At 45.2% G+C, this 27,199-nt stretch overlaps 1 protein-coding gene across 1 annotated transcript in view; it reads right to left on the bottom strand.

Moving 5' to 3' along the window:
- bard1 (BRCA1 associated RING domain 1) overlaps positions 1-26,247 on the bottom strand; it is a 246,539-nt gene extending 220,292 nt beyond the window's left edge. The window contains exons 1-3 of the mRNA XM_069933942.1: positions 26,073-26,247; positions 24,279-24,335; positions 9,218-9,366 (exon numbers count right to left, since the gene is read on the bottom strand). Coding sequence (XP_069790043.1) covers positions 9,218-9,366; positions 24,279-24,335; positions 26,073-26,191 — 325 coding nt within the window. The 5' untranslated portion in view covers positions 26,192-26,247. The remainder of the gene's footprint in view (positions 1-9,217; positions 9,367-24,278; positions 24,336-26,072) is intronic.
- Positions 26,248-27,199: the final 952 nt, after the last annotated feature.

The following is a 27,199-nucleotide window of genomic DNA, read 5'->3' as shown; positions in this document are numbered from 1 at the left end:
CCCGTGGCCCTCCCGAGCCCGTGGCCCTCCCGAGCCCGTGGCCCTCCCGAGCCCGTGGCCCTCCCGAGCCCGTGGCCCTCCCGAGCCCGTGGCCCTCCCGAGCCCGTGGCCCTCCCGAGCCCGTGGCCCTCCCGAGCCCGTGGCCCTCCCGAGCCCGTGGCCCTCCCGAGCCCGTGGCCCTCCCGAGCCCGTGGCCCTCCCGAGCCCGTGGCCCTCCCGAGCCCGTGGCCCTCCCGAGCCCGTGGCCCTCCCGAGCCCGTGGCCCTCCCGAGCCCGTGGCCCTCCCGAGCCCGTGGCCCTCCCGAGCCCGTGGCCCTCCCGAGCCCGTGGCCCTCCCGAGCCCGTGGCCCTCCCGAGCCCGTGGCCCTCCCGAGCCCGTGGCCCTCCCGAGCCCGTGGCCCTCCCGAGCCCGTGGCCCTCCCGAGCCCGTGGCCCTCCCGAGCCCGTGGCCCTCCCGAGCCCGTGGCCCTCCCGAGCCCGTGGCCCTCCCGAGCCCGTGGCCCTCCCGAGCCCGTGGCCCTCCCGAGCCCGTGGCCCTCCCGAGCCCGTGGCCCTCCCGAGCCCGTGGCCCTCCCGAGCCCGTGGCCCTCCCGAGCCCGTGGCCCTCCCGAGCCCGTGGCCCTCCCGAGCCCGTGGCCCTCCCGAGCCCGTGGCCCTCCCGAGCCCGTGGCCCTCCCGAGCCCGTGGCCCTCCCGAGCCCGTGGCCCTCCCGAGCCCGTGGCCCTCCCGAGCCCGTGGCCCTCCCGAGCCCGTGGCCCTCCCGAGCCCGTGGCCCTCCCGAGCCCGTGGCCCTCCCGAGCCCGTGGCCCTCCCGAGCCCGTGGCCCTCCCGAGCCCGTGGCCCTCCCGAGCCCGTGGCCCTCCCGAGCCCGTGGCCCTCCCGAGCTAGTGACCTTCCCGGGCCCGTGACCCTCCATTTTTCTTCCATCCATGTGCTTGTCTGAGAGTCTCTTAAATGCTCTTAATGTTTCAGACAACACCACAATCTCTGGCAAGACATTCCAGGCACCCATAACTTATCCCTGATGTCTCCCCTAAACTTCCCTCCCTCAATTTGTACAGATTTCCTCTGGTGTTTGCTATTTCTGCCCTAAATATCCACCCTATTTACGCCTCTCATAATCTTGTAGACCTCGATTAAGTCTCCCCTCATCCTTCTACACTTAAAGAGAAAAGTCCCAGCTCTGCTAACCTTGCCTCATAAAACTTATTTTTCAATCCAGGTAACACCATGGCAAATCTCCTCTACAAGTATGGCCTCATCAGAAATATGTAGAGTTGCAACGTGACTTCTTAACTCTTGAACTCAATCCCCCTATTAATGAAGCCCAATGTCCCATAGAACTTCTTAACTATCTCTTTCCTCAGTGCCCACAGAAACCTGAGTATATCGTGACTGGCCCAGGGACTAATCAATCTTAATATTTTTAAGGAGATCCAACACCTCTTCCTTAATCTCAACTTTGTCCAGCACACAAGCCTGTTCTATTACAACCTCATCCTGATTGTCCTTTTCTCTTGCAAATACTGAAGCAAAGTATTCATTTAGGACCTCCCCATCTTCCTCCACCTCCAGGTACATGTTGCCTCCTTTATCCTTTAGCGACCCCTCCTTCATTCTCGTCATCCTTCTGTTCTTCACATACACACAGAACGCCTTGGGGTTCTCCTTAATTCTACATGCCAAGACCTTCTCATGCCCCCTTTGAACTCTCCCACATTCTTTCTTAAGTTCCTTCCTGGCTACCATACATTTCCCATGAGCCCTTCCTGTTTCCTGCTTCCTATATGTCTGCTTCCTTCTTCCTCTTGTCTAGCTGCATCATCTGTTTCATTAACCACTGTTCCCTTTCCCTACCACCTTTTCCCTGTCCCATTGGGACAAAACTATCCTGAACCCTGCACAACTTCCTCCACCTTAGTTCTGTACTTTCACCCTTGAACATCAGTTTCCAATTTACTCTCGCTAGTTCCTGCCTCATCCCATCATAATTAGACTTAGAAAGGACTTAGTTGATGCAGGCTCTGAAAACCAGGTTTCTGGTACAAGGTAAACATGCCTGCATACAAGGCGAACAACCATTACAGCTCTGCGTCAATTAACTTTCAGTTATTCAAGCAAAAGTTGTATGAGATAGCTGTTAAATGAACAAGTTTAAACTGTCCATTTCAGAGGAATAAAATAATTTCTTCATTCACCAACTCCAATGTGATTGCATCCATGGAGTTCCATTCTTTAGAGAGATGAAGCAAAGATCCAACTTCCTCCACAGTACTGGCAAACTATGATTGCAAAAATAAAGTGTAGAAGTACTGCAAAGCATGAACAAAAAAAATACAGTATTTTATAATAAAACAACATTAAAACCAAACATTCTAATTAGAAGATCAAATGATATGGTATGACATTGGAAATCTTGGCAAGGGTTTTGTACCAGTCAGCCAAGTTTTCAATCTCCCTCCTATATGCTAACTCATTGCATTTTTTTAAATGCAACCTAGTACCATGGTAGGTGATGTTATTGTCATTCCAAGACACACAGTCATAGGTGTAGTGAGTAGGGAAGGGGGCTAAGAATGCATCCTTGTGGTTCTTCAGTACTGATGGGCATCGTGGAAGGGATGTAATTACCAATCTTCACTGTGCCCTGGAGGTGAAGAAATCCAGGATCCAATTACACAGTAGGGTATTGAGTTCCAGGTCTTGGAGTTTGCTGATCAGTTTTGAGGGGATGATGGTGTTAAATCCCAAACTATAGTCAATGAATGCATCTTCGGTATCCATGTGTTGCCCTCAGGTTTTCTATTTTATCAGAGACAGGAAAGACAAATCTCAGTTGTTTCTACACTGAGACCTGGCTAACAGAGAACACACTGCTATCCAACCAGATGGCTTCACCATTCATAGACTGGATTGGCACTCAGATTCTGGCAAAGAGAGAAGGAGCAGAGTGGTGCATGAACACTGGGGTTATGTCAATCTCCTGCAGTACTACCTTGGAGCAAATCTCGATTAAATGCAGACCCTTCTATCTACTGACTCAAGCAAGTCCTGTCACCGTTCTTCAGCCTTCTGTAACCACCTTCCATCTGTCCTGAACTCCGGAGCCTCTTTTTTTAGGCTCTGTCTGTACGAAAGCAGAAGGAGCACAGCCAGGTGATCAGATTTGCCAAAATGTGATCTCGGGAAAGAATGGTAAACCTTCCTTATCTTGGTGTAGCATTGATCAAATGTGCTTGGACTTCTGGTACAGCAGGTGACATGCTGCTGGTAATTAAGACAGGCCTGGTTAAAGTCACCAACTAAGATTTATAGTGCTTCAGGTTGGGCCTTCTCTTGTTTACTGACCACAACATGCAACTCCACAAGTGCCTGTTTGTAATTGGCATTGGGAAGGATATAAACTCCAATGAGAATCAATTACAAAAACTCTCAGGGTAGATAGAAGGGTCTGCATTTAATCAAGATTTGCTCCAAGGTAATACAGCAGGAGATTGACATAACCCCAATGTTCATGCACCACTCTGCTCCTTCTCTCTTTGCCAGAATCTGAGTGCCAATCCAGTCAACGAATGGTGAAGCCATCTGGTTGGATAGCAGTGTGTTCTCTGTTAGCCAGGTCTCAGTGTAGAAACAACTGAGATGTGTCTTTCCTGTCTCTGATAAAATGTAAAACCTGAGGGCAAGGCTGCTTTATTTTCCAGTGACTGGATATTTGCCGTAATATGGACAGTAAGGGAGATCTCAGACCCCTGCACTTAAGTCTTGTTTGGATCCCAGCCCTCACTCCAGCTTCCTTTAAAGGAAGCACTGCCATTTTAATATTGCCTGTTCTTGTGTGACATTCCTTGAATTCTGCTGAAATCAGGGCAATTGTCTTTTCCAATCACATCTAACTGCAAACATCTTCATGCACAATATTTCTCCAGACTGAAGGAGGCAACAGTGATTTTAACATACAATCGGTTTCGAATTTCATCTAATGTGCAGTAAAATTAAACCTCATGTCTACAATTCAAATCATTTTATACAATAGCCTACCAGTGGGCAGTCAGATAATTAAGAATATAGAGGTCAGCTATTCATCACTGTCTGATGTAAATGTCCATAACTGACACAACATTAATGTCACTCAACGGATCATAGCCCATTGTTTAAATCACAGATTTGATTTAATGAAAGAGATGCAGAAATATACATCATTCACAAATTTAAGTTTGACACATTACTTATTAATGTTGCCACAGAAGAAGAGGAAGAAGACGACCAAGCTCTGCACAGAAGAACAGAAAGTAAAATAGATGGACAGTATATAGATAAAAAAAATTTCAAGAACAAATGAAAGCATTAAAAGAATGGTTGACATTAGAATTTAGTGAAATGAAAAGAAAAATAAAAAGTACAGAAGAAAAAGTGAGTAGAATAGAGCTGGTCATGACAGAAATAGGGAAAAGATTAGAAAATGTGGAAGAACGAGAAACGGCTGTGGAAATGGAAGTGACTAGCTTAAGAAGGAAATTGGAAGAAAGTGACAGAAAAGTTAGAGTCACAGGAGATGTTAGCTCAGAAGTTGGATATAATGGAAAACTATAGTAGGCGAAACAATATAAAGATAGTGGGCCTAAAGGAAGATGAAGAAGGCAAAAAATATGAAAGAATTTATAAAAGAATTGATCCCAAAGGTCCTGGGAATGCCAGAAATACAAGAAGGATTGGAAATAGAAAGGGCACACAGAACACTAGCCCCGAAACCACAATCACAACAAAAACCAAGATCCATTTTAGTAAAATTTCTGAGATACACGACAAGACAAAATATACTGGAGATGGCAAGGAATAAAATTAGAGAAGACAAATCACCATTGGAATACAAGGGTCAAAAAATATTTTTTACCTAAAGAAGAGGAAGGAGTTTAATACAGCAAAATCGATCCTATGGAAAAAAGGCTATAAATTTATGTTAAGATATCCAGCTGTGCTTAAAATATTTATCCCGGGGGAGCAAAACAGATTGTTCTCGGATCAGGAGAAAGCACGAGAATTTGCAGAATGCCTGCAGGACAGAAGGAGAGATGAAGAGATGTAACAAGAACAAAGAACGATGACAAACTACATATAAAGATGTAAAAATAATGTATAAGTAAGAACTAAAGAAGGGAAAGAAAAGGGAAGTAAGGGGGGGAAAAAGAGGGTGAGCTTTGTTAAATGTGAAGATAAAAGTCTTTTCTGGAGGGGGTTGGGTGGGAGAGAATAACAGTCACTGTGAAATCAGTTGACGCTTGCAAGCGGGTTCGCAATCCAAATGGAGAGGGAAGTTGTGGTTGCCCGGCAGGGGAAAAGGAGCAACTTAGAGGAGTGGGGGGACATTTGGGGTGAAGGGAATTTTAGATGTGGGAGTTGTTGAATTATTTTATGTTTTAGAAGTGTTATCATACATTGAGTTCAAAAAAGGAAAATTGAGATGAAAATGGGGAAAAGGGGAAAGTGGTGGTGAGGAAGCGGAAATGAGGTGTAAACAGAGTATGAGATGGCCATGTTGAATTATATGACTATAAATATTAATGGAATACATAACCAAATGAAAAGGAAGAGGCTATTAAATTTGCTGAAAAAAATAGATATAGCATTTGTGCAGGAAACTCACCTAACTGAAGTGGAACATAATAAATTAAGGAGAGACTGGGTAGGGCACGTAACAGCAGCATCATATAATTCAAAAGCTAGAGGTGTAGCTATATTAATCAATAAAAATGTACCAATCAAAACAGAGGAGGAAATAATAGATCTAGCAGGGAGGTACGTAATGATAAAATGTCAGATATATTCAAAATTCTGGAATTTGATCAATATATATGCACCTAATGAGGAGGATCAAAAGTTTATGCAAGATATTTTTTTGATAGAAGGGGATTTTAACTTTAATTAGGACCCAAAGTTGGATAAAACTGGACAAAAGACTAGCAAAAAGAATAAAGTGGCCAACTTTATGCTTAAATCAATGCAGTAAATGAAACTTATGGAGGAGGCAGCACCCAAGGGAGAAGGAATACTCATATTATTCGAGTAGGCATAAAACATACTCAAGGATTGATATGTTTTTTGTTGTCAGCCCATATTCAAGGGAGAGTTAGGAAAACTAAATATAAAGCTAGATTGCTATCTGATCATTCACCCCTGTTATTAGCAATAGAACTGGAAGACATCCCACTAAGAACATATAGATGGAGGTTAAACTCCATGCTACTTAAAAAAACAGGAATTTAGAGAATTTATTGAACGCCAAATTAAAATGTACTTTGAAATAAATAAGAAATCAGTGAAAGACAAATTTATATTATGGGATGCAATGAAAGCCTTCATTAGAGGGCAGATAATAAGTTATGTAACTAAGATGAAAAAGGACTACAATCGGGAAATAGAACAGTTGGAAAGGAAGATAGTAAGTACAGAAAAAGAACTAGCAACAAGGTATGATATAACAAAAAGAAGAGAATTGGCAGACAAAAAAATAAAATACAAAATATTACAAATGTATAAGGTGGAGAATGAAAATGAAAATAAAGCAAAAGTATTATGAGCTAGGAGAAAAAAAAACAAAATATTAGCCTGGCAACTTAAAACAGAACAAGCTAAAAGAACTGTATTGGCATCAAGGAAAAAGGACAAACAAATTACATATAATCCAATGGAGATTAAGGAATTTTATGAACAATTATACCAAACTGAGAATGAGGGGAAAGAAGACAAAATAGAAGAGTTTTAGCTAAAATTGAACTGCCAAAATTGGAAGAGGAGCAAAACAAGTTGATAAAACCATTTGAAATAGAGGAAATACAGGATATATTAATAAAGCTGCCGAACAATAAAACACCTGGCAAGGATGGATTCCCAATAGAATTCTATAAAACATTTAAAGAGTCATTAATTCCTCCTCTCCTGGAAGTAATGAACCAGATTGAAGAAACACAAAACATGCCAGATTCATGTAAAACAGCAATAATTACAGTAATACCAAAGACGGGGAAGAATCCACTAACACCAGCATCATATAGACCAATATCTCTACTTAATTCAGATTATAAGATAATAGCAAAACTATTAGCAAACAGATTGGCCGACTGTATACCAAGAATAGTAAAACAAGATCAAACTGGATTTATTAAGAAAAGACGAACATAATGTCTGTAAGTTTATTAATCTAATTCATGCAGTTCAAGGAAATAAGATACCAACAGTGGCTGTTGCTTTAGACGCAGAAAAAGCCTTTGACAGGGTAGAATGGAATTATTTATTCAAAGTATTAGAGGTTCAACCTACCAGAAAAATATATTAATTGGATTAAAGCATTATATAATGGACCATTGGAAAAGGTGACAGTAAATGTATTGAACCAATTTAAATTAAGTAGGTCAACTAGGCAGGATGTCCACTATCTCCCTCACTGTTTGCTTTAGCAATAGAACCATTAGCAAAACTGATAAGAACAGAAAATAAAATAAAAGGGATAAAAATAAAGGAGGAGTATAAAATCAGTTTATTTGCAGATGACATCACAGTATACTTAAAAGAACCAGAAATATCGATAAAAGAACTACATAAGAAATTGAAGGAATATGGAGAAATATCGGGGTCAACGGAAATAAAAGTGAAGTGATGCCAATGAGTAATGCAGATTACACAGAATTTAAAAAGAATCACCATTTAAATGGCAAACACAAGGAATCCGATACCTAGGTATTAGATTAGATAATAATTTAAGACACCTATACAAATTAAATTATCAGCCATTAATGAAGAAATTACAGGAAGACTTAACATTGGAAAGAATTGCCACTAACATTGATAGGGAGGGTAAATTACATTAAAATAAAATTTCCCTTAACAGAGAAATTCTTCAATGAATTAAAGAGAATAATAAGGAAATTCTTATAGAAAGGGGAGAAACCGAGGATAGCGTTAGATAAATTAACAGTGGTACAAACAAAGTGGTTTGCAGTTACCAAACTTTAAAAATTATTATAGAGCAGCACAATTAAGGTATTTATCAGATTTTTATCAGACAAGGGAAAAACCAGATTAGACTAAGATAGAGCTAGATAAAATAGGGGCAAAGGAACCAGAACATATACTTTATAAGTGGTATGAAAAACTGGTGCAATATAAAAGTTCACCAGTACTGCATCATTTACTCAATATATGGAAGAAGATTCACTTAGAAAGGAAAACAAATTACCAACTACTTATTAATGTTGCTAATACAAAAAGGAAGTAATTTATAAAACAACATTTTGGCTTTCCAATCTCAACAAAAAGAACACTTGCACGTGAACATTTCCAAGTAGAAAGTTCTATCTGCGTGATACACGGAAGAAATATTCCTATTGATCAAGATTCCCTCTACACCTTTAGATTGCTAAATGAACCGTTTAATTGAAAAGACAATTCAACTGAATGCTAAGAAAAAGAAATGCATGAAAGGTTGGCCAAAATGTAAATATATTGTCCAGAAAGGAATGAGAGGCCTCAGAAGCAATGGAAACCTTATTAAATGCGAAGCAGTTAAAAAATGCAGCATTCATTGTGAATATGAAAGTAAAACTACTGAGAGGTTCATGGATTGTACAAGACTCTATTCAAGTGACTTATCAGTACTCAGTTACCAAAAAGCCCAGTAGACATCAGACCACCAAGCAGAACAATTGCTCATTTTAAGTTTCAATTTGTACTGATAATTTAAAGCTTTGATGCCTCACTCTATCAGCCTGCTTGGTTTCTAAGTTAATAAAATCATTGTTTAAAAGTTCAACGTTTTAATTCAACACTACATTTCCAATTTTTGTATAGAGTTGAAAGGGTAAATGTCAAATACCTGACAATACAGATTTCAGATTGTGATATTGAACTCAAGGCAAATCATTTCATTTGCACAAATTTAAAGTTAGACCTCAAACTCACAGAGAGTAATTGTTAGATTAACTCACTACGACACCAAAAATATTTGTCATTATAACATAAAATGCAACTTTTTGTTAAGATCATTTTCAAAGCTTTCTAATTTTGGCAACAGTCTGTTTTAAAGTTATGCTAATATATCCATTTGTGAAAAAAATTCAGTCAACCTAGCGGAAAGCTTTTAAAATAGCAGAATCAAGATAATTTCTTTCAAACTGCCTCATTGTCAGACACAACATGGGAAACAGCATTCTCAAGTTCTTACCTGGAGAGCCTTTGCTATTTAGAAGAGCTTGAAGTTGACTGCACAGTTGGATGATATTGTCCAGCTGTCGATTTGGCTGCAGATCTTTTACCCAGGCCGGTGCACGACATACTGGACAGCCATTCCCAAGACGATCACCAATGCAAGCACTGTAAAGCAGCACAGACTTTAATTTGTACGGAAATGCTCACCATCCCTCTTTATCAGATCATTAGCTTATTTTCTTGACTTTTGTAACGGTCACCTTTCCCCATTTCAAAGATATGCCAAACAAATTATTTTTATGCAAATACAGCTCTGAGAACTGGGCACCCTCCAACTGGAAAAACACATCTTCCTATGGATTCATGCACTACCAGACTGAGACCAGCCACAAATATGAAAAACCATATCTAGGCACTCATCTGGACGGCATTAACACTGACTTCACCAGCTTCTGTTAGCCAATGCTACCCCACTCACCCATCTATCCCGAGGTCTCCTTTCCTCTTGCTCAATCTCTCTTCCTTTTTCCCCTCTCTTTTCCCCCAGCTTTACATTCAGAGTCAAACCATTCCCCCTCCTTTCCTCCATATCAAATTATTATCTTTTGCCTGTTGGTCCTCCCCTACCCTTTAAATTCAGACGTTGGCATGCTTTTTGCTCACACCTTGAAGGCCTCAGGCCCAAAAAGTCAGTTATACATTTTTACCTGCCATGGACTCTGCGAGACCTGCTGAGCTCCTCCAGCATTTTTGTAGTTTTACTACAATTGCAGTATCTGCAGTTTTGGGTTTCACTGCACTGTTTCCATACCAGGTTACTTTTTTATTTCTGCAAAACTATGAGCCTTACAGCTATTCCCTTGAACTAAATGAGAACATTGTGATTCAACACAATGTCTCCCAAGAAGCTGAAGGAAATTCAAAGTTTAAATGTTTCGTCAGCATAAATACATATATCATATACGATCCTGAGATTCTGTTTCTTGTCAGCCAGGCAGAACTTCTTATTTCTGGTAACCGGTAAAGTGAACTTGAAAAATGTACAGACAGGAAAGAAATGTAAACAAATGACTGTGTATATGCAGCAAAAAAGACTGTAATAAATAATGAGCAAAGTTATTGTCCTTAAATGAGTCTCCAAATGAGTCGGTTGTTCAGGAATCTGATGGGTGAGAGGTTGCAACTGTTCCTGTACCTGGAGGTACGAGTCTTGTCCTCTTTCTTGATGGAAGCAGCGAAAACAGAACGCGTCCTGGGTGGTGTGGCTCTTTGATGATTGCTGATGCTCTCTGACGGCAGCATTCCATATAGATGTTCTCGATGGTGGGGAAACTTTAGCCTGTGATGTACTGGGTTATATCCACTACCTTTTACAGAGCTTTCCGCTCAGAGGTATTGGGACCTCCATACTAGGCCATGATGCAGCCGGTCATCATACATTGCTTTCCCAAGGTTTCTGATAACACATGGAACCTCCACAAAACCTGAATTAGAGACGCTGACATGCTTTCTTCACAATTCCATTAGTGTGTTGGGTCCAGGAAAGGTCCTCCAAGATAATGACTCTCAGCAATTTAAATTTGCTTACCCTCTCCACTTCTGAATTAAAATTAAATTTAAAAAAATTAGAAGGAATTCTGCAAATGCTAAATATTCTAAAAAAAACAAACAGAAAATGCTTCCAATGTTCAAAAAAAAAAATTAGCGAGCAGGCACAGGAACAAAAAGAGGGGACCTGGCTTCCCAAGGTAAATGGCTCACATAGCTCATGTATCAGCTCCTCTGTGCCAGTTCCCTAAAGCCCTAAATTCCTCGATATGTTTTTTAAAAATCTGCTTTATGTGTCTCCAGTGATCCACCCTCTGTAGAAAATACAAATCTCTGCTTTAATTGATCCCATCTTGTAACATGCTTTGCTGCGCAACTTCGCATCAATGACAGGGATCTCCCAGCAACCAACCAATTCAATTCTGCTCCGACATGTCCGTCTGTGGCCTCATGCACTCCCAAACCAAGGCTACCCACAAATTAGAAGAGCAACACCTAATATTTCATCTTGCACTCTCCAACCAGATGGCATTAACATCGATCTCCAGTTTCTGCAACCCCACCACCCACCCTCCTGTTCTCCCTTTCCCTCTGTCTTCTTTCTTCCAGTTCTCCACTTCCTTCCCTGTCCATTCAGAGCCATACAACCTTCTCCTGTTGGCTGGTGTGCCCTCCATCCCTTATCCACCTGTGGGCCTGTACCCTTCCCCCTGTCCCTGCAGCTCCCCACCACTATTTTGTTTGGGTGCCTGCCTAAATTTTGCTCATACCTTGAAGGGCTCAAGCCCAAAGTGATGTCTATGTACTTTTATCTTTGCTGAAGAAAGTACATTGTTTGACCTGCTGAGTTTCTCCAGCATTGAGTTTTTAACTTCAATCACGGTGTCCGAAAACTTTCATGTTTTGCCCTTGCTGTCTCATTTGACATTCTCCTGTTAGTAAAGAACATTTCAATACCTGGGGGACACAAAAGATGGCGGTAATGACTGAGGAAGGATATGTGGCTAACTGGTCCCTGTCCAATCCCTCCCACCATGTCAATACAAAGAGGCTTTTTCCACTGAAGTTAAGTGAGATACAAGCCAGAGGACATGGGTTAAGGGTGAAAGGGGAGAATTTAGTGGGAACATTGGAGAGAATGTATTCACACAGTGAGTGGTGAAAGTATGAAACAAGCTGCCAGTTGAAGTGGTGAATGCAGGCTCAAATTTTAACATTTTAGAAAATTTGGCCTGGTGCATGGATGGGAGGGGTATTGAGGGATATGGACTGAGAGCAGGTAGTGGGACTAGGTTGGCACAGACAAGAAGGGCTGAATGGCCTGTTTCTGTGCTGTAACATTCTATTCTGCTCTTATCTGCTGTGGGCCCACTGCAATTTGCCTGCTATCACTATTATTCCACAGCTGATACAATTTCACTGGCTCCCCACTTAGCCCTGGATCACCTGAGCAACTGCAATATGTACTTTTCATCGATTGTAGCACAGCTTTCAACACCATCATCCCTCAGTACTAGTAATGGGATGGAGGTGCTAATGCTCAAGACAGGAAAAAGCTATAGAAGATTGTAAACTCAGCCAGAGCCATCATGGCATTGTCTTCATTTCATTCAGGACATTTTTAAGAGGTGGTGCCTCAAGAAAGCAACATCTATCATGAAGGGCCCTCACCACCAAGGTCATGCCACTTTTTCCATTGCTGCCATCATGGACGTGGTACAGGAGCCTGAAGACGCAACTCAACGTTACAAAAACAGCTTCTTCCCCTCCGCCATCAGATTTATGATACACTATGAACCTATGGGCACTATCTCATTTTTTCTTTATTGCCCTACTCATTTTTTTATCTTGAATTTACACAATTGTAATTTATAGGAATTTTGCACCTTGTTCAATACCATACTACTGACGCAAAACAACAAATTTCACGACACGTTCCTGACAATAAACCTGATTCTGATTCCATCTTCCCTCTACCCCCCTCAGTCTTGATAGTAGTCTTGATTGTTACTCCCGCATTATATCTTCTTTGACTTGGCTTCGCGGATGAAGATTTATGGAGGGGGTAAATGTCCACGTCAGCTGCAGGCTCGTTTGTGGCTGACAAGTCCGATGCGGGACAGGCAGACACAGTTGCAGCGGTTGGAGGGGAAAATTGGTTGGTTGGGGTTGGGTGTTGGGTTTTTCCTCCTTTGCCTTTTGTCAGTGAGGTGGGCTCTGCGGTCTTCTTCAAAGGAGGTTGCTGCCCGCCAAACTGTGAGGCGCCAAGATGCACGGTTTGAGGCGATATCAGCCCACTGGCAGTGGTCAATGTGGCAGGCACCAAGAGATTTCTTTAGGCAGTCCTTGTACCTTTTCTTTGGTGCACCTCTGTCACGGTGGCCAGTGGAGAGCTCACCATGTAACACGATCTTGGGAAGGCGATGGTCCTCCATTCTGGAGACGTGACCCACCCAGCGCAGCTGGATCTTCAGCAGCGTGGACTCGATGCTGTCGACCTCTGCCATCTCTAGTACCTCGACGTTAGGGATGAAAGCGCTCCAACGAATGTTGAGGATGGAGCGGAGACAACGCTGGTGGAAGCGTTCTAGGAGCCGTAGGTGATGCCGGTAGAGGACCCATGATTCGGAGCCGAACAGGAGTGTGGGTATGACAACGGCTCTCCCGCATTATATATGGTTTCTATAAAAGAGAAAAAACCCTCTGAGCAGACAACTTCAAAAACACTGATATATAACAATGAAAAAGGGAGGGAAAATGTGAGCATTCAGACATAAAAATCTGATACAAAGCACAGCAGAGGAGAGTGGGAAAGAGCAAGAAGTCATAGGCAGAATTGTCAAGATCACATGAATTAATGAACTATTTAAAATTGCCTTTTCAGTGAATTTTGAGGCATGTACAGGAGGCATTTAACATGTGTGGGTGTGTACATGACTTGTCTGTATCAGCAGCAGTTTTAATTGCTAAGAAAATTATGATCAATTATCACTGTATTAAGACATTCCTCACTGACCTAATATCTAATTAAACTCAGAATTATCTGAGATTTTCATTTGAAATTGCTTTGATAATGGTGCTCTAGTGAAAAACAATTGTTACTTGTATTCAGTTATGCAGGAGTCAATGCCCAGCAAATTTTTTTATTTCCTAGCTGAGGAGAGCATGAATGTCAGGATGACCTCCTCTGGAAAAAAAACAGGCCATTGTGGCAGCCGATCACAGCGGCGATCGAGCTGGCGCTCTGGGTGGAAAGTGCAACCAAAGGCCAGCAGCCCGTGCAGCAGTACTAGCCCTAACAAGCGAACCAGCGGGTGAATGGCAGGGGCAACTTAAAGGCCAGCGACCGCAAAATGGCGTTGGCCTTGCTGCGCAGCCAACAGACAGGGTCAGTGCGCAGGGAAGGGCATCATTATGCAGAAAAGTGCCCGCGCACGGGAAACTCGCCTTCGTTATGCATGTTGTGATGTCAGCCAAGGGGACCCCTGCGGGAACAGTGCAAGTATAAAAGTTGGGCCTAATAAAACTTAGAGCTTAACATGACTACACTACGTGTATGTCTTCTTTCGAGTAGCTCGCGGCTACAATTGGTGATCCCAAAGGTTTAGACGGCATCTAAACCCAGCGATGAGTGAACAAGCAGCAGTCAACACAGTCACTCTCAAGCTGCCAACCTTCTGGACAAATTGACCACACGTGTGGTTTGACCAGGCTGAGACACAGTTCCAGATCCGGCAGATCACATCAGAATCCACCTGGTACTACCACGTGGTGAGTGCCCTGAACCAGAACACAGCAGGCTGGGAGCCAACTTCATCCAGGAGCCCCCATAGGAAGGCGCATACACCAACTTCAAGGACTTGCGGAACGAATCCTTCGGGCTCTCATGGCGTGAGAGGGGCACATCTGCTCCACCTGGACAGACTAGGGGACAGGCCCCCATCACTTGTCATGAACGAGATACTGGCCCTCCTGGGCAAACATGGGCCCTGCATCATGTTTGAGTAGGTATTCCTGGAGCAACTGCCCGAGAATATCTAACTGCTCCTGGCTAACGTGGATTTCAGCAACCCCCAGAAAGTCGCAGCACGAGCAGATGTTCTGTGGAAACAGAGAGAGTGTCTGGTATCCGTGGGGCTCGTCACTAAACCCCACAGCCCACCGGTGCAGGCTGCCATGCACGTTTCAGGGAAACACCGAGGCCAGCCGTCACTAATGGCCATAATGGCTGGCCACCAAGACAGCCCCCTGTACATTTGGGACCGCCAATCCATACGACGCTTCCTCATGGACACAGGAGCAGAGGTCAGCGTCAGACACAGGAGCAGAGGTCAGCATCCTGCCCCCATCGGGACAGGACACCAGGAACAGGCAGTCAGGCCCCACACTGAGGGCTGCTAACTACAGCACGATTCGTGGGTGTTCAAGTTGGCCGCAGTGGAACAGCCATTCCTTGGGGCAGACTTCCTGCGCGCCCACAGCCTGCTAGTGGACCTCAAGGGAAGAAGATTGGTCCACGCCAAGACTTTTCAAACCTTCCCCCTCAAAGACACCAGGCTCCCAGCACTCCACCTAGACTCCATACCAGAGTTCCCTAAAGTGCTAACCCCCCCGCCTCCAATTCACCAGGGTGATACCCCAACATGGAGTACAGCTCTACATCCTGACCCACGACCCGCCGTTCCACGCAAGGGCATGACGCCTTCCTCCAGAGAAGCTCCAGCTGGTGAAGGAGGAATTCAGGAAGCTCACCATTGTACGGCGGTTGGACACACCATGGGCTTCTCCCCTGCACATGATACCCAAAACAACTGGGGGCTGGAGACCATGCAGCAACTACTGCCAGCTCAACGAGGCCACAACACTGGATCAGTAACCAGTGTCCCACATCCAGGACTTCGTGGCTAACCTACACCTTCTCCAAGGTGGACCTTATATGGGGATATCATCAGATCCCAGTATACTCAGCCTCTTCGAATTCCTCCAAATGCTGTTCAAGCTAAAGAACGCCACACAGACCTTCCAGCGACTCATGGATGCAGTGGGCCAAGACCTGGACAGCACCTTCGTGTACCTGGACAACATCCTGGTGGTGAGAGGGAACCAACAGGAGCACATGGAATACCTCCACAATCTCTTCACCTGACTGAGTGAGTTCAGCCTGACGATCAACCCAGCCAAATGCCAGTTCAGATTGGAGGCCATCAACTTTCTGGGCCACAGGATAACCATAAAAGAAGTCACACTGCTACCCTGTAAAGTGGAGGCCACCCAGAAGATTCCCAGACCCAATACAACCAAGGGACTACAGGAGTTCATGGGGATGATCAATTTCTATCACAGGTTCATCCCCTCAGCTGCCCAGATCATGTGGCCCTTGTTCGCTCGAATGGCAGGAATGCCGAAGGAGATCACCTGGGACAAGGAGTCAGCAGAAGCCTTCGTGAAGGCCAAAGAAGCACTCGCGGTCACCACTCTCCAGGTCAGTCATTCCAATGGCCCTGACGGTGGGTGCCTCAGGAACGGCAATCGGTGGAGTTCAGGAGCAGAAGATCGAAGGAATTTGGTGGCCGCTGGCTTTCTTCAGCAAACATCTGTGGCCTCCAGAACTGAAATACAGCGCTTTCGTCAGAGAGCTACTTCAGATACTTCCTAGAGAGCAGGTCCTTCACACTTTCACAGATCACAAGCCCCTGACTTTCTCCTTGGCTAAGATCTTGGACCCCTGGTTGGCCCACCACCAACGACACCTGTCTTACATCTCGGAGTACACCACAGATGTAAGGCACGTCTCCAGCATGGGCAACTTGGTGACCGATGCACTGACCTGGTAAAGTATCCACGCACTATCAAGGGAGTGGACTTCGTGGCACTGGCGCAGCAGAAAGATGAGGAGATGCCCAATACAGGACTGCAGCTCCAGGACATCCCAGTCGCCACAGGTAACACCACCCTCCTGTGTGACGTGGCCTCCGGTCAGATCAGACCCATTGACCCGGCAGTTTGGAGACGACAGGTTTTCGATTCCATCCACGGACTGGCTCACCCATCCATCAGGACCACGGTCCAGCTGGTGACCAGAAAATACATGTAGCATGGATTGCGGAAACAGGTCAGCGGATGGGCGAAGGCATGCACAAAGTGCCAAACAACCAAGGTACAGCAGCATACCAAGACCCCACCTCAGCACTTCGAGCCTGCAGAACAAAGGTTCAACCACATCCATATGGACATAGTATGACCCTTGCCAGTACCTCAGGGTTTCCGCTATCTGTTCACGATCGTCGACTGTATCACCAGGTGGCCAGAAGCAGTCCTGCTGGCGGACACGTCCACAACCTCGTGCACCAGTGCCCTCATCTCATCCTGGGTGGCACGATTCAGGTTACCGTCCCACACCACATCCTCCGACAGAGGGATCCAGTTCACCTCTAGTCTATGGTCCCACCTCACCAGCCTGTGGGGTGCTCAGTTACATCACATAACGGCTTACCTCCCATAGTCCAATGGGTTGGTGGATCACATCCACAAGCACTCAAAACCGTGCTCATGACCGGACTTCAAGGACCCAACTGGATAGACGAGCTACCATGGGCACTGTTGGGCATCCACATGGCATCTAAGGAGGACCTCAACATCTCTTTGGCCAAACTTGTCTACAGAGCTCCACTGGTGGTCCCGGGAGAATTCGTACTATCCCCAGGTGGACAGCAGGATGACTCTGCAGTGTTGCTCAGAAGGCTAAGGAAAAGAGTTGGCAACCTAGCTCCAATTCTACCTTCCAGGTACGTACATGTGAGGACCAACATACCCAAAGGCCTGCAGGACTGTGAGTATGTTTTCATTCGCAGGGCTCCATATCGTCCACCGCTTCGGAGGCCATACGAGGGTCTGTCTGGGTCATCCGCAACAACGTGGCCACGTTCGAGTTGGAGGTCAGAGGCAAGACAGAGGTCTTCACCACAGACAGGCTGAAGCCGGCACACCTAGACCCCGCGCACCCGGTCGAGACACCAGGTCCATGACGAAGAGGCAGGCCACCGAACGCTGAAGAGAATTTGCCTCCAGGCACCAAGGACAATACCGCCAGTTCTAGGGGGGAGGGGGTCATGTGGAAGCCCGCCACGGCAGTGATCGAGCTGCAAAGGAGTGCTGTGTCTCTGCTCACGGTTATCCGTGGGTTCACGCCAGCAGCTCTGGCACGCGGGAAACCCACTTTTGTTATGTGTGTTGAGAAGTCAGCCAAGAGGGGGGGCCACAGTGGGAACAGTGCAAGTATAAAAGTCAAACCTGAGCCCTAATAAAACTGAGAACTTAACCTGACTACACCACGTGTGTGTTTTCTTTCAAGTAGCGTGCGGCTACATCATGTCACATTTCTTCACAGGGGCATTGCATGTAATATTTAATTTTGAAATGCAGCCTAGAAAATAATAATATGCTTTCATGATTGGGTCATAAATCAATTCGTCCCTTCCTAGTCTTTTGTGGAAACAATTGCAAAATCTGGGAGCATGACTCTAAAGTAGCCATTCTCAAAAAGTTGAGAATAGCTGCTCTGAGGAGTGTTACACAAGTGTTTTTCAAAGTGAACCAAATTACCAACCCAACCAAGTGCACATACTTCAAAATGACTGACATCTTTTATTCAAGTTGGCAAAATTAATGTTACTTTATTTTCTCCAATATGAGATGAGGACATGCTTTTAGTCTCATGCCATCCCAATGCAACGAATACTGTATTGCCACTGTTGCAAATATCCCCAACAGAAAGAGAAAAAAAAAGAACCACTTGTCACTGTAAGTTGAGAAGCTCTGGGTCATAATACTTCTGCATTAATAATTAGAGTGGCATGGTTGGCATATCAGTTAGCGCAACACCTTTACAGCGCCAGCGATCAGGACTTTGGTTTGAATCCCGCACTGTCCGAAAGAAATTTGTACGTTCTCCCCACGTCTGTGTGTTTTCCTGGGGGCCCCAGTTTCCTCCCACTGTTTGAAACGTACCAGGGGTACGGTAGGTTAATTGGGTGTAAATTGGGCAGCATGGACTAGTAGACCGAAAGAGCCTGTTACTGTGCTGTATGTCTACATTTTAAATTTAAAGAGATGCATTGAATGCCCTTGCTCGGCATCAATTACTGTGACTACTACAAGCATTGTAAGGGCCAGCAATCTTTGCATTCCCAGCAACAAAATAAAGTGTTGAAAGAACATCGCAGGTCAAGCAACTGTGGAAGCAAAAGGATCCCCAGCAGGCCCAATGTTTCTGCCTGTTCTTGCCCCACTGAACTGATCTCCTCCTGCCCCAACTGTTTTCTGTCCCCCTTATTCAGTCCCTTTCAATCTATATCCAGGCCACGTCACAGGCCCATCTTCACCACCTTGATACACCTCTACCAAAATAACTTAGCAGTGCCACCAGAGCTACTGGTGCGAACCCACGGAGAGCTGTGAGCAGAGACACAGCACTCCTCCGAAGGGTTCTACTGCCCAGTCCAACTACTGACCGCTCCATACAGGCTTTAAACAGCCTATTAAAGGAGCCTACAGAGATTTATTTTAAAAGTCTGCAACCACGGGGTCTGGACCCAAGGTGGCAGCCTCTGTATTTGGCAGCGGCCTTGAGGGGCTTCAGACAGAGGAAGCAGAGGACTGACACAGAGCACCAGAAAATGGGAAAACCCCGTACCCCAATTGAAAATGAAAATCAGAGAAGACAATCCTACGGGATGGTAACCATGGTGGTGGACCAGCAAAGGGCTCTGTGGCTTAAGAACACACAGGAGGGAGGCTGTTGGTGACTTAAGGAGAGAAACTCGAGCAGGCTACGAGCTGCTGGTGTCTGTAGTTAAGGCGCTCGCACCAGGAACCGGATTTCTGGAAACTGGCTGAAGGGGAGGCAGCTTTCGGAACCGAGATGGTGCAAGGGTGCTGAGGACTTCCTATCGTGTCAGAGGTTTAGATCTGGAGCTTGGGGTTGCCGACAGTTTAGACTGAAGTCTGTGTGGCTGCAGAGGCTGTGGGAGCACTGGAGAGGATCTGCAGACACTCAGTGACTCTGTGGGGGAACTTTCTATTGTTTCTCTTTCTCTGAATGCAAGGTGTGCCAGACAATTTCTGCTGATGGCGAATCTTTGTCTGCCTTAAGGTAGACTAAAGGAAATTTTGTATAATATCACGTTTTCAATCAAAACATCTTGAAGGTCTTAGGGCCCTTTGCTTCATTATGGAATAAATATTCAATCAGTTCCCCATCCGCCAACACTCATCCGCCCGGCAGAACTTGTTCTTACCTTGAACGAGTTCTATTTTTATTCCTCTCACTTTCTGCAAATGAAAAGAGCACTTGTCTGGGCCATTGGTATGTCTGATCAACAAGGTGCAGTCCTTGTTCCAAGCCCACTGACACCACTCCTCAACTCTTTCTCCACTACATCAGTGACTGCGTTGGTGCCATGTCCTGGACTTGTACAGAGCTTATCAATTTTATCATCTGCACTACAACCAAGCCTCAACTTCACATGGACCATTCCTGACCCCACCTTTCTGGATGTCTCCAACACCAAATCAGGAGAAAGTATCCACTGACAAATGCTGTAAATACACCAATGCTACAGCTACCCTGACTGCCCCTCTTCCCACCCAGTCTTGTAATACTGTCACCCATCTTTCGGAGTTTCTCCGTCTCTATTGCATCTGTTCTCAAGATTAGGTTTTCTGTTGCAGGACCATCGTAAATGTGCTTTTTCATGAAACATAGCTTCTCCCTCTACCACAGTCAATGGAACCCTCAGTTCATTTCTTCTACTTTACAGAATTCTACTCTCACCCACCCCCTCTCCCCACCAAGAGAGAGCAGTGTTCCCTTAATTCTCCTGTTTCATCCAACCACCCTCCAAAATATAATTCCCTGCAACCACGAGGTGGAACACCAGTCCTTCTACCAACATACGTCCGCTCTTCATTGACTTCAGCTCAGCCTTCTACAATATTATTCCTTCAGTGCTGGTCAACATTCCAAACCCTGGCATTCCCCTCTACAACTGGATCCTTGACTTCCTCATCAGAGGAAACGTCTCCTCCTCACTGATGATCAATACAGGTGTATCCCAAGGATGCATGCTTAGTCCTCTGCTCTACTCACTATACACCATGACTGTGCAGCTAGGCACAATTCCAATGCTATCTACAAATTTGCCAGTGACAGCACGGTTGTTGGCAGAATCACAAACAGTAATGAGGAAGGGAGAACAAAAGTTCTAGAATTAGTACATTTCATTTACAAAAATTGAAAAAAGATGGAGATATGGCCCCACCTAATTTTAGATTTTATTACTAGGCTGTTAATATTATCTAACTTTTTGGATTTTCTTATTCTGACAAATTGGATCATTCATTATGGACAGATTTCAAATCAAAATCTTTACAGCAGTATTCAGCAGCCTCTTTATTGGGTACCTTTCTTCCATTTAGTTTTTCCAAGATCAATAAGAATATATCTAATCCAATACTCAAACATATATTGTGAATCTGGTTCCAATTTTGGAAATGTTTTAATTTTTAAACATTTGTTTTATCTCATGCTCTCACTCATAATTATTTTTTTCAACCATGAATAACTGATCAATCTTTCTCTACATGAAAAATCAAAGTTATTGTTTCTTTTGCAAATTTATTTTGTTTTTTGAAAAGCTGGCAAGTAAATACAACTTTTAGTATTTAGAGATTATTTTTTTCTTTGGCTTGACTTCGCTGACGAAGATTTATGGAGGGGGTATATGTCCACGTCAGCTGCAGGCTCGTTTGTGGCTGTCAAGTCCGATGCGGGACAGGCAGACACGGTTGCAGCGGTTGCAGGGGAAAATTGGTTGGTTGGAGTTGGGTGTTGGGTTTTTCCTCCTTTATCTTTTGTCAGTGAGGTGGGCTCTGCGGTCTTCTTCAAAGGAGGTTGCTGCCCGCCGAACTGTGAGGCGCCAAGATGTACGGTTTGAGGCGATATCAGCCCAATGGCGGTGGTCAATGTGCCAGGCACCAAGAGATTTCTTTAGGCAGTCCTTGTACCTCTTCTTTGGTGCACCTCTGTCACGGTGGCCAGTGGAGAGCTCACCATACAACACGATCTTGGGAAGGCGATGGTCCTCCATTCTGGAGACGTGACCCACCCAGCGCAGCTGGATCTTCAGCAGCGTGGACTCGATGCTGTCGGCCTCTGCCATCTCGAGTACTTCGATGTTAGGGATGAAGGCGCTCCAATGAAAGTTGAGGATGGAGCGGAGACAACGCTGGTGGAAGCGTTCTAGAGGACCCATGATTCGGAGCCGAACAGGAGTGTGGGTATGACAACGGCTCTGTATACGCTTATCTTTGTGAAGTTTTTCAGTTGGTTGTTTTTCCAGACTCTTTTGTGTAGTCTTCCAAAGGCGCTATTTCTTAAATACCATTTTACTGTATTTTATATACCATTTGTATATCCACCAGATCTACTTGATAATATTTTTCAATTGAATCCTTCTCAGAAAGGATTAATTGAAATTATATGATAGATTATTGAACACGTCCAGTACTTCACGATGAGATTAAAGATGCTTCGGATCCTGAACTTGCAAGACCCTTATTGGAGGATCTATGGAACAAGATTCTTAAACTAGTGAATACATCTTCAATATGTGCCTGACATTCATTTATCCAATTCAAAGTGGTGCAATATGTTCACATGTCCAAAGATAAGTTGGCTTCTATCTTTTCTAATATTAACCCTACTTATGACATGCAAATCTGACATTGCTACATTAACAAACGTCTTGGTCTTGTCCATCCTTAGAAATCAATTTGAAATAAATTTTTCAAATCTTTTCAACAGTATTTCACGGGGAGTTATGACCCAGTCCAATAACTGCTCCTTTTGGGATTATTGAACCAGACATAAGAATTTTTTCTGTACCTGCTGAAGAGGTTGTGGACTTTGGTACATTGTTGGCTAGAAGAGCCCTCGTATTCAAATGGAAGGACTCTAGACTTCCAACAGTGTTTCAATGGTTTTCTCATATCATGTCCTGTTTAAGTTTAGAAAAAAAATTAGATATCATGTATTTGATTCATCAGTGAAATTTGAGGATACATGGTGACTTTTTATGCCATATCTTCATTTGATGTAAATGTTTTTAATGTGATTAGATGCAGTCACTCTTCCAGATGAGATATATCCTTACTTTTGTTTTTTGATTCATGGTACAAATCAAAAGCTACAAAATACTTGTAACCTCATGATAAGCTGCTCAGGTGTTTGTTTTTGATTAACTTTTTTTTTAAAATAGAGTAGGTTAGGTGGGGTTTTTATATATTTTTGATGTTTTTTTCTGTCTTCATCCAATACGTTTTAAGTTTTATCTTGATACATATACATATATGATATTGTATTTTCAGTTTTGTTCCCTTTTCTTCATTGTACTGTATTTATTACAAAAAACAATTTAAAAAGATTTTAAAAAAGAAAGAAAAATCAGCTAGTTGAGTGGTCTCACATCAACAACCTCCACTCAACATTAGCAAAGCCAAGAAGATTATGGACTTCAGGAGTAGCTCAGGAGAACACGATCCAGTCCTCATCAAGGGCTGAGCAGAGAGGAGGTTCAAGGACATCAAATTTCTGTGTGTCAACATCTCTGAGGATCGTTCGTTCGATGCAATCATAAAGAAAGCTCACCAGCAGCTGTACTTTGTGAGGAGTTTGAGACTTGGCACGTCACCGAAGACTCTTGAAAACTTCTACAGGTATACTATGTATACATTCTGGCTCTTTGCATCACTGTCAGGTACAGAAGTGCCAATGCTCAAGACAAGAAAAAACTCCGGAGGGTCGTTCACCCGGCCTGCAACATCACGGGCTCCAGTCTTCGCTCCATCAAGGACATCACCACCCAGGGTCAGAGCCCAATCTTAACTGACACTCCACCTGCAAACCATAACTTTGAGTGAAACAAAAAGCATACCAGGTATTGGCAGGTGATGTGACTTCCGAATTAGTTTCAGGCAGGGTGGCCACGTGACCACCAGAAGGAGGCCATGCCTCCTCCACACACAACAGATGCTGCCACAAAACAACAAATTTCATGTCAGGTTCATGACAATAAATTTTGATACTAACCAGCTCAAGCAAAGGTTCACATGCACTCCCCCTTCCAACATCATTTTGGGCATTCAGTGCCCTCGTTGCATCCTCTACAATAGACAAGCCAATATTTTATAGAATACCTGTGCCCTCCTTAGCTCCTGGTTGCATGCCATCCCAACTCCACTTCCTACACCTGTCTTGCTGTCCTTCACCTTCTGCATTGCCAGGGTGAGGCCAAGTCAAAGAACTGCAACTCGTATTGCGTCAGGAATGCAGACTTATATACTAATCTTAGCTCACTGATATTTTATGTATCCTGAAATTTGAAAAGAATCAACAGTATTTTTCTCCAACATTCATTCTCAGATGGTGGTTAGATCCTGACAGCACACTGATATCGATAGTATTATCTTACCGGCAAAACACATGCTCGCAACCTCCAAGACAGACAGGCTCCTGAAGCAGGCTGCAACTGAAACATGGAGACACAATGATCAAAACTTATTTCACAACAAACAATGTACACACGTGCTCCATGACCAAGTAATTACACAAATTTAAAAGTAGAAACATGCATGGAACAAAAATATTTTATTGCAAAGCAACCATACAAACCTGGTAAGATAATGACCAGACTGTCATAGACCATAGAACAGTCCAGCAGAGGAAAAGGTCCTTCAGACCCCATGTCTGTGCCAAACACAATGCTTAAATTTAACTAACATCTTGCTGCTTGCACCTGGTACTTGTCCCTTCACTTTCCTGTGTCATTTTATTTTTGGCCTTATTGTTAAGTGACTTTCCTGAAATTATAAATGTTGACCAAGAATACAGAATACCTATTGTCCTTAAAGTGAAACACCAGGCCTATTAAAACTTCAATAATCCACTACACCATTTTTCAGAAATTTGGATAGTTTGGCAACTGGTTCCCCACAATCATTTTAAACACCAGAGACCTATTACCACACTTGCTTTAAACTCACCTGCTTCGTGAGAAAAGTTATTATCACTAAAGAAGAAAGGTGAATTAACCATTTAATGTACAAATAGGAATAGCAGCCAACTGTCTAGAAAATCTGCTGGTCAAGCAACATTGTTTGAAGAGTGCTGGATTATGAGTTTTATAAAGAGCGCGTGGAACATATAAAACAGAACAAAAATAGGCCCGTAGGCCAGAATGCATGAACTGAATATGATGACAAATTTAAACAAAAACTCTTGTTGCTTTAATATGATGCATATTCCTCTATTCCCTGCATATCCATGAGAATACCTTGGACCCTCAGTTGTATCTGTTTCCACCACTTTCCCTGGCAGAGCATTACAAGCACATGCCACACTCTTGTTGATAAAAACTCACCCCACTCCAACTTAAAACTTCTCTTCTAGAATATGACATTTCTACCCTGGGTAAAAGATTCTGACTATGCCCAATCAATGTCCTTCATAACTTCTACCAGGTCTGATAATCCGGGAAAAACAACCCAAGTTTATAAAACCTCTTCTTGCATCTCATATTTGTAGATGGTGTTATTGTCAGAGAGCCACATAGTCAAAGGTGTAAACCACCCACTATCCACAACATCCACCTTTAGACCCCCAGTGACCCCCCTCCCCAACTTCCATGGCCCCCCCCCCCGTGACCCTTCTCCCCAACCTCAATGGCCATCCCTGTGAGCCCAACCTCTATGGCCCCCCCAGTGACACCTCTCCCCAACCTCTATGGTCCCCCAGTAATGCCTCTCCCCAACTCCTATGCTCCCCCCAGTGACCCCCCTCATCTACCCTGGAACCCTCACCCAGTGAACACCCTCTCCGGGTCCCCCCGTGAAACCCCCCCCCCCCATTACACCCCCCTCTCCGGGTCCCCCCCGTGACAACCCCCTCTCGGAATACCCCCCCCCGTGACACACCCCTCTCCAGGTCCCCCCCGTGACACTCTCCCCTCTGGTTCACCCCAGTGACAACTCTCTCCAGGTCCTCTCTCCCCAAGTGACACCCCTCTCCGGGTCCCCCCCCCCTCTCCGGGTCCCCCCCCCCCCTCTCCGGGTCCCCCCCCCCCTCCGGGTCCCCCCCCCTCCGGGTCCCCCCCCCCTCTCCGGGTCCCACCCCCTTCTCCCGGTGGAGGTGGCCTGAGCCTGTCAGCTATATCCGGCGGCCAGCGGTCGGGCCTGATTCCGCTCCGGAGCCCACGAACTGTACCCACCACTTGGAGCACTTCAGCATGGCGTGCAGCGCGGCCGCCGCCTCGCCTGTCCTCGCCCACGCCGGATTCAACCCCAGCAAGGCCTCCGGACCAGGCATAACCGGCTCCCCCAACCGCATCCCGGCTCGCGCCAAAACTCCGAACCGGGAGAGGGCAGGAACTCTCCGATGACAGGCAGCCCGAGCGCGGGGGGGGGCCAGGTTGATGGACAGCCGGCCGGACGAATAGTAGCCGCAGGACATCCCGAGGGGCGGAGCCCCGCTAAATGAACAGCCCGACTGGCGAATAGTTACCAGGGGGGCATCCCGAGTGCAGGGGAGGGGCGAGGCCTTTTCGATGAATGACATCTTGAAAGGCGGAGCCTCGGGCCATCGACGGGCGGGAACCACTGAACTGTCTGGCGTTTGGACGTAGCGGGACCTCCTGAAGGGCGAGCGGTTGGGAGCAGGGTGATTGACAGGGAACAGGGTGATTGACAGGGAACAAGGTGATTGAAAGGAGCAGGGTGGTTGACTGGGAGCAGGGTGATTGACAGGCAGCAGGGTGATTGAAAGGAGCAGGGTGATTGACTGGGAGCAGGGTGATTGACAGGCATCAGGGTGATTGACAGGCAGCAGGGTGATTGACAGGGATCATGGTGATTGACAGGGAACAGGGTTATTGACAGACAGCAGGGTGAATGACAGACAGCAGGATGATTGACAGGCAGCCGAGAGATTGACAGGCAGCTGGGTGATTGACGGGCAGCTGGGTGATTGACAGGGAGCAGGGTGATTGACAGGGAGCAGGGTGATTGACAGGGAACAGAGTGATTTACAGGCATCAGGGTGATTGACAGGGATCATGGTGATTGACAGGGAACAGGGTGATTGACAGACAGCAGGGTGATTGACAGACAGAAGGATGATTGACAGGCAGCTGAGAGATTGACAGGCAGCTGGGTGATTGACAGGCAGCTGGTTGATTGACAGGCAGCTGGGTGATTGACAGGGAGCAGGGTGATTGACAGGCAGAAGGATGCTTGACAGGCTGAAGGATGTTTGACAGGCAGCAGGGTGATTGACAGGGAACAGGCTGATTTACGAGGAGCAGGTGATTGATAAGCAGCCATGTGATTGACAGGGAGC

Source organism: Narcine bancroftii, chromosome 4, assembly GCF_036971445.1.
Source record: "Narcine bancroftii isolate sNarBan1 chromosome 4, sNarBan1.hap1, whole genome shotgun sequence".
NCBI classification, from domain to species: Eukaryota; Metazoa; Chordata; class Chondrichthyes; order Torpediniformes; family Narcinidae; genus Narcine; species Narcine bancroftii.
Note: the sequence above shows the minus strand (reverse complement) of the source record. Positions and strands in the feature narration are given on the sequence as shown.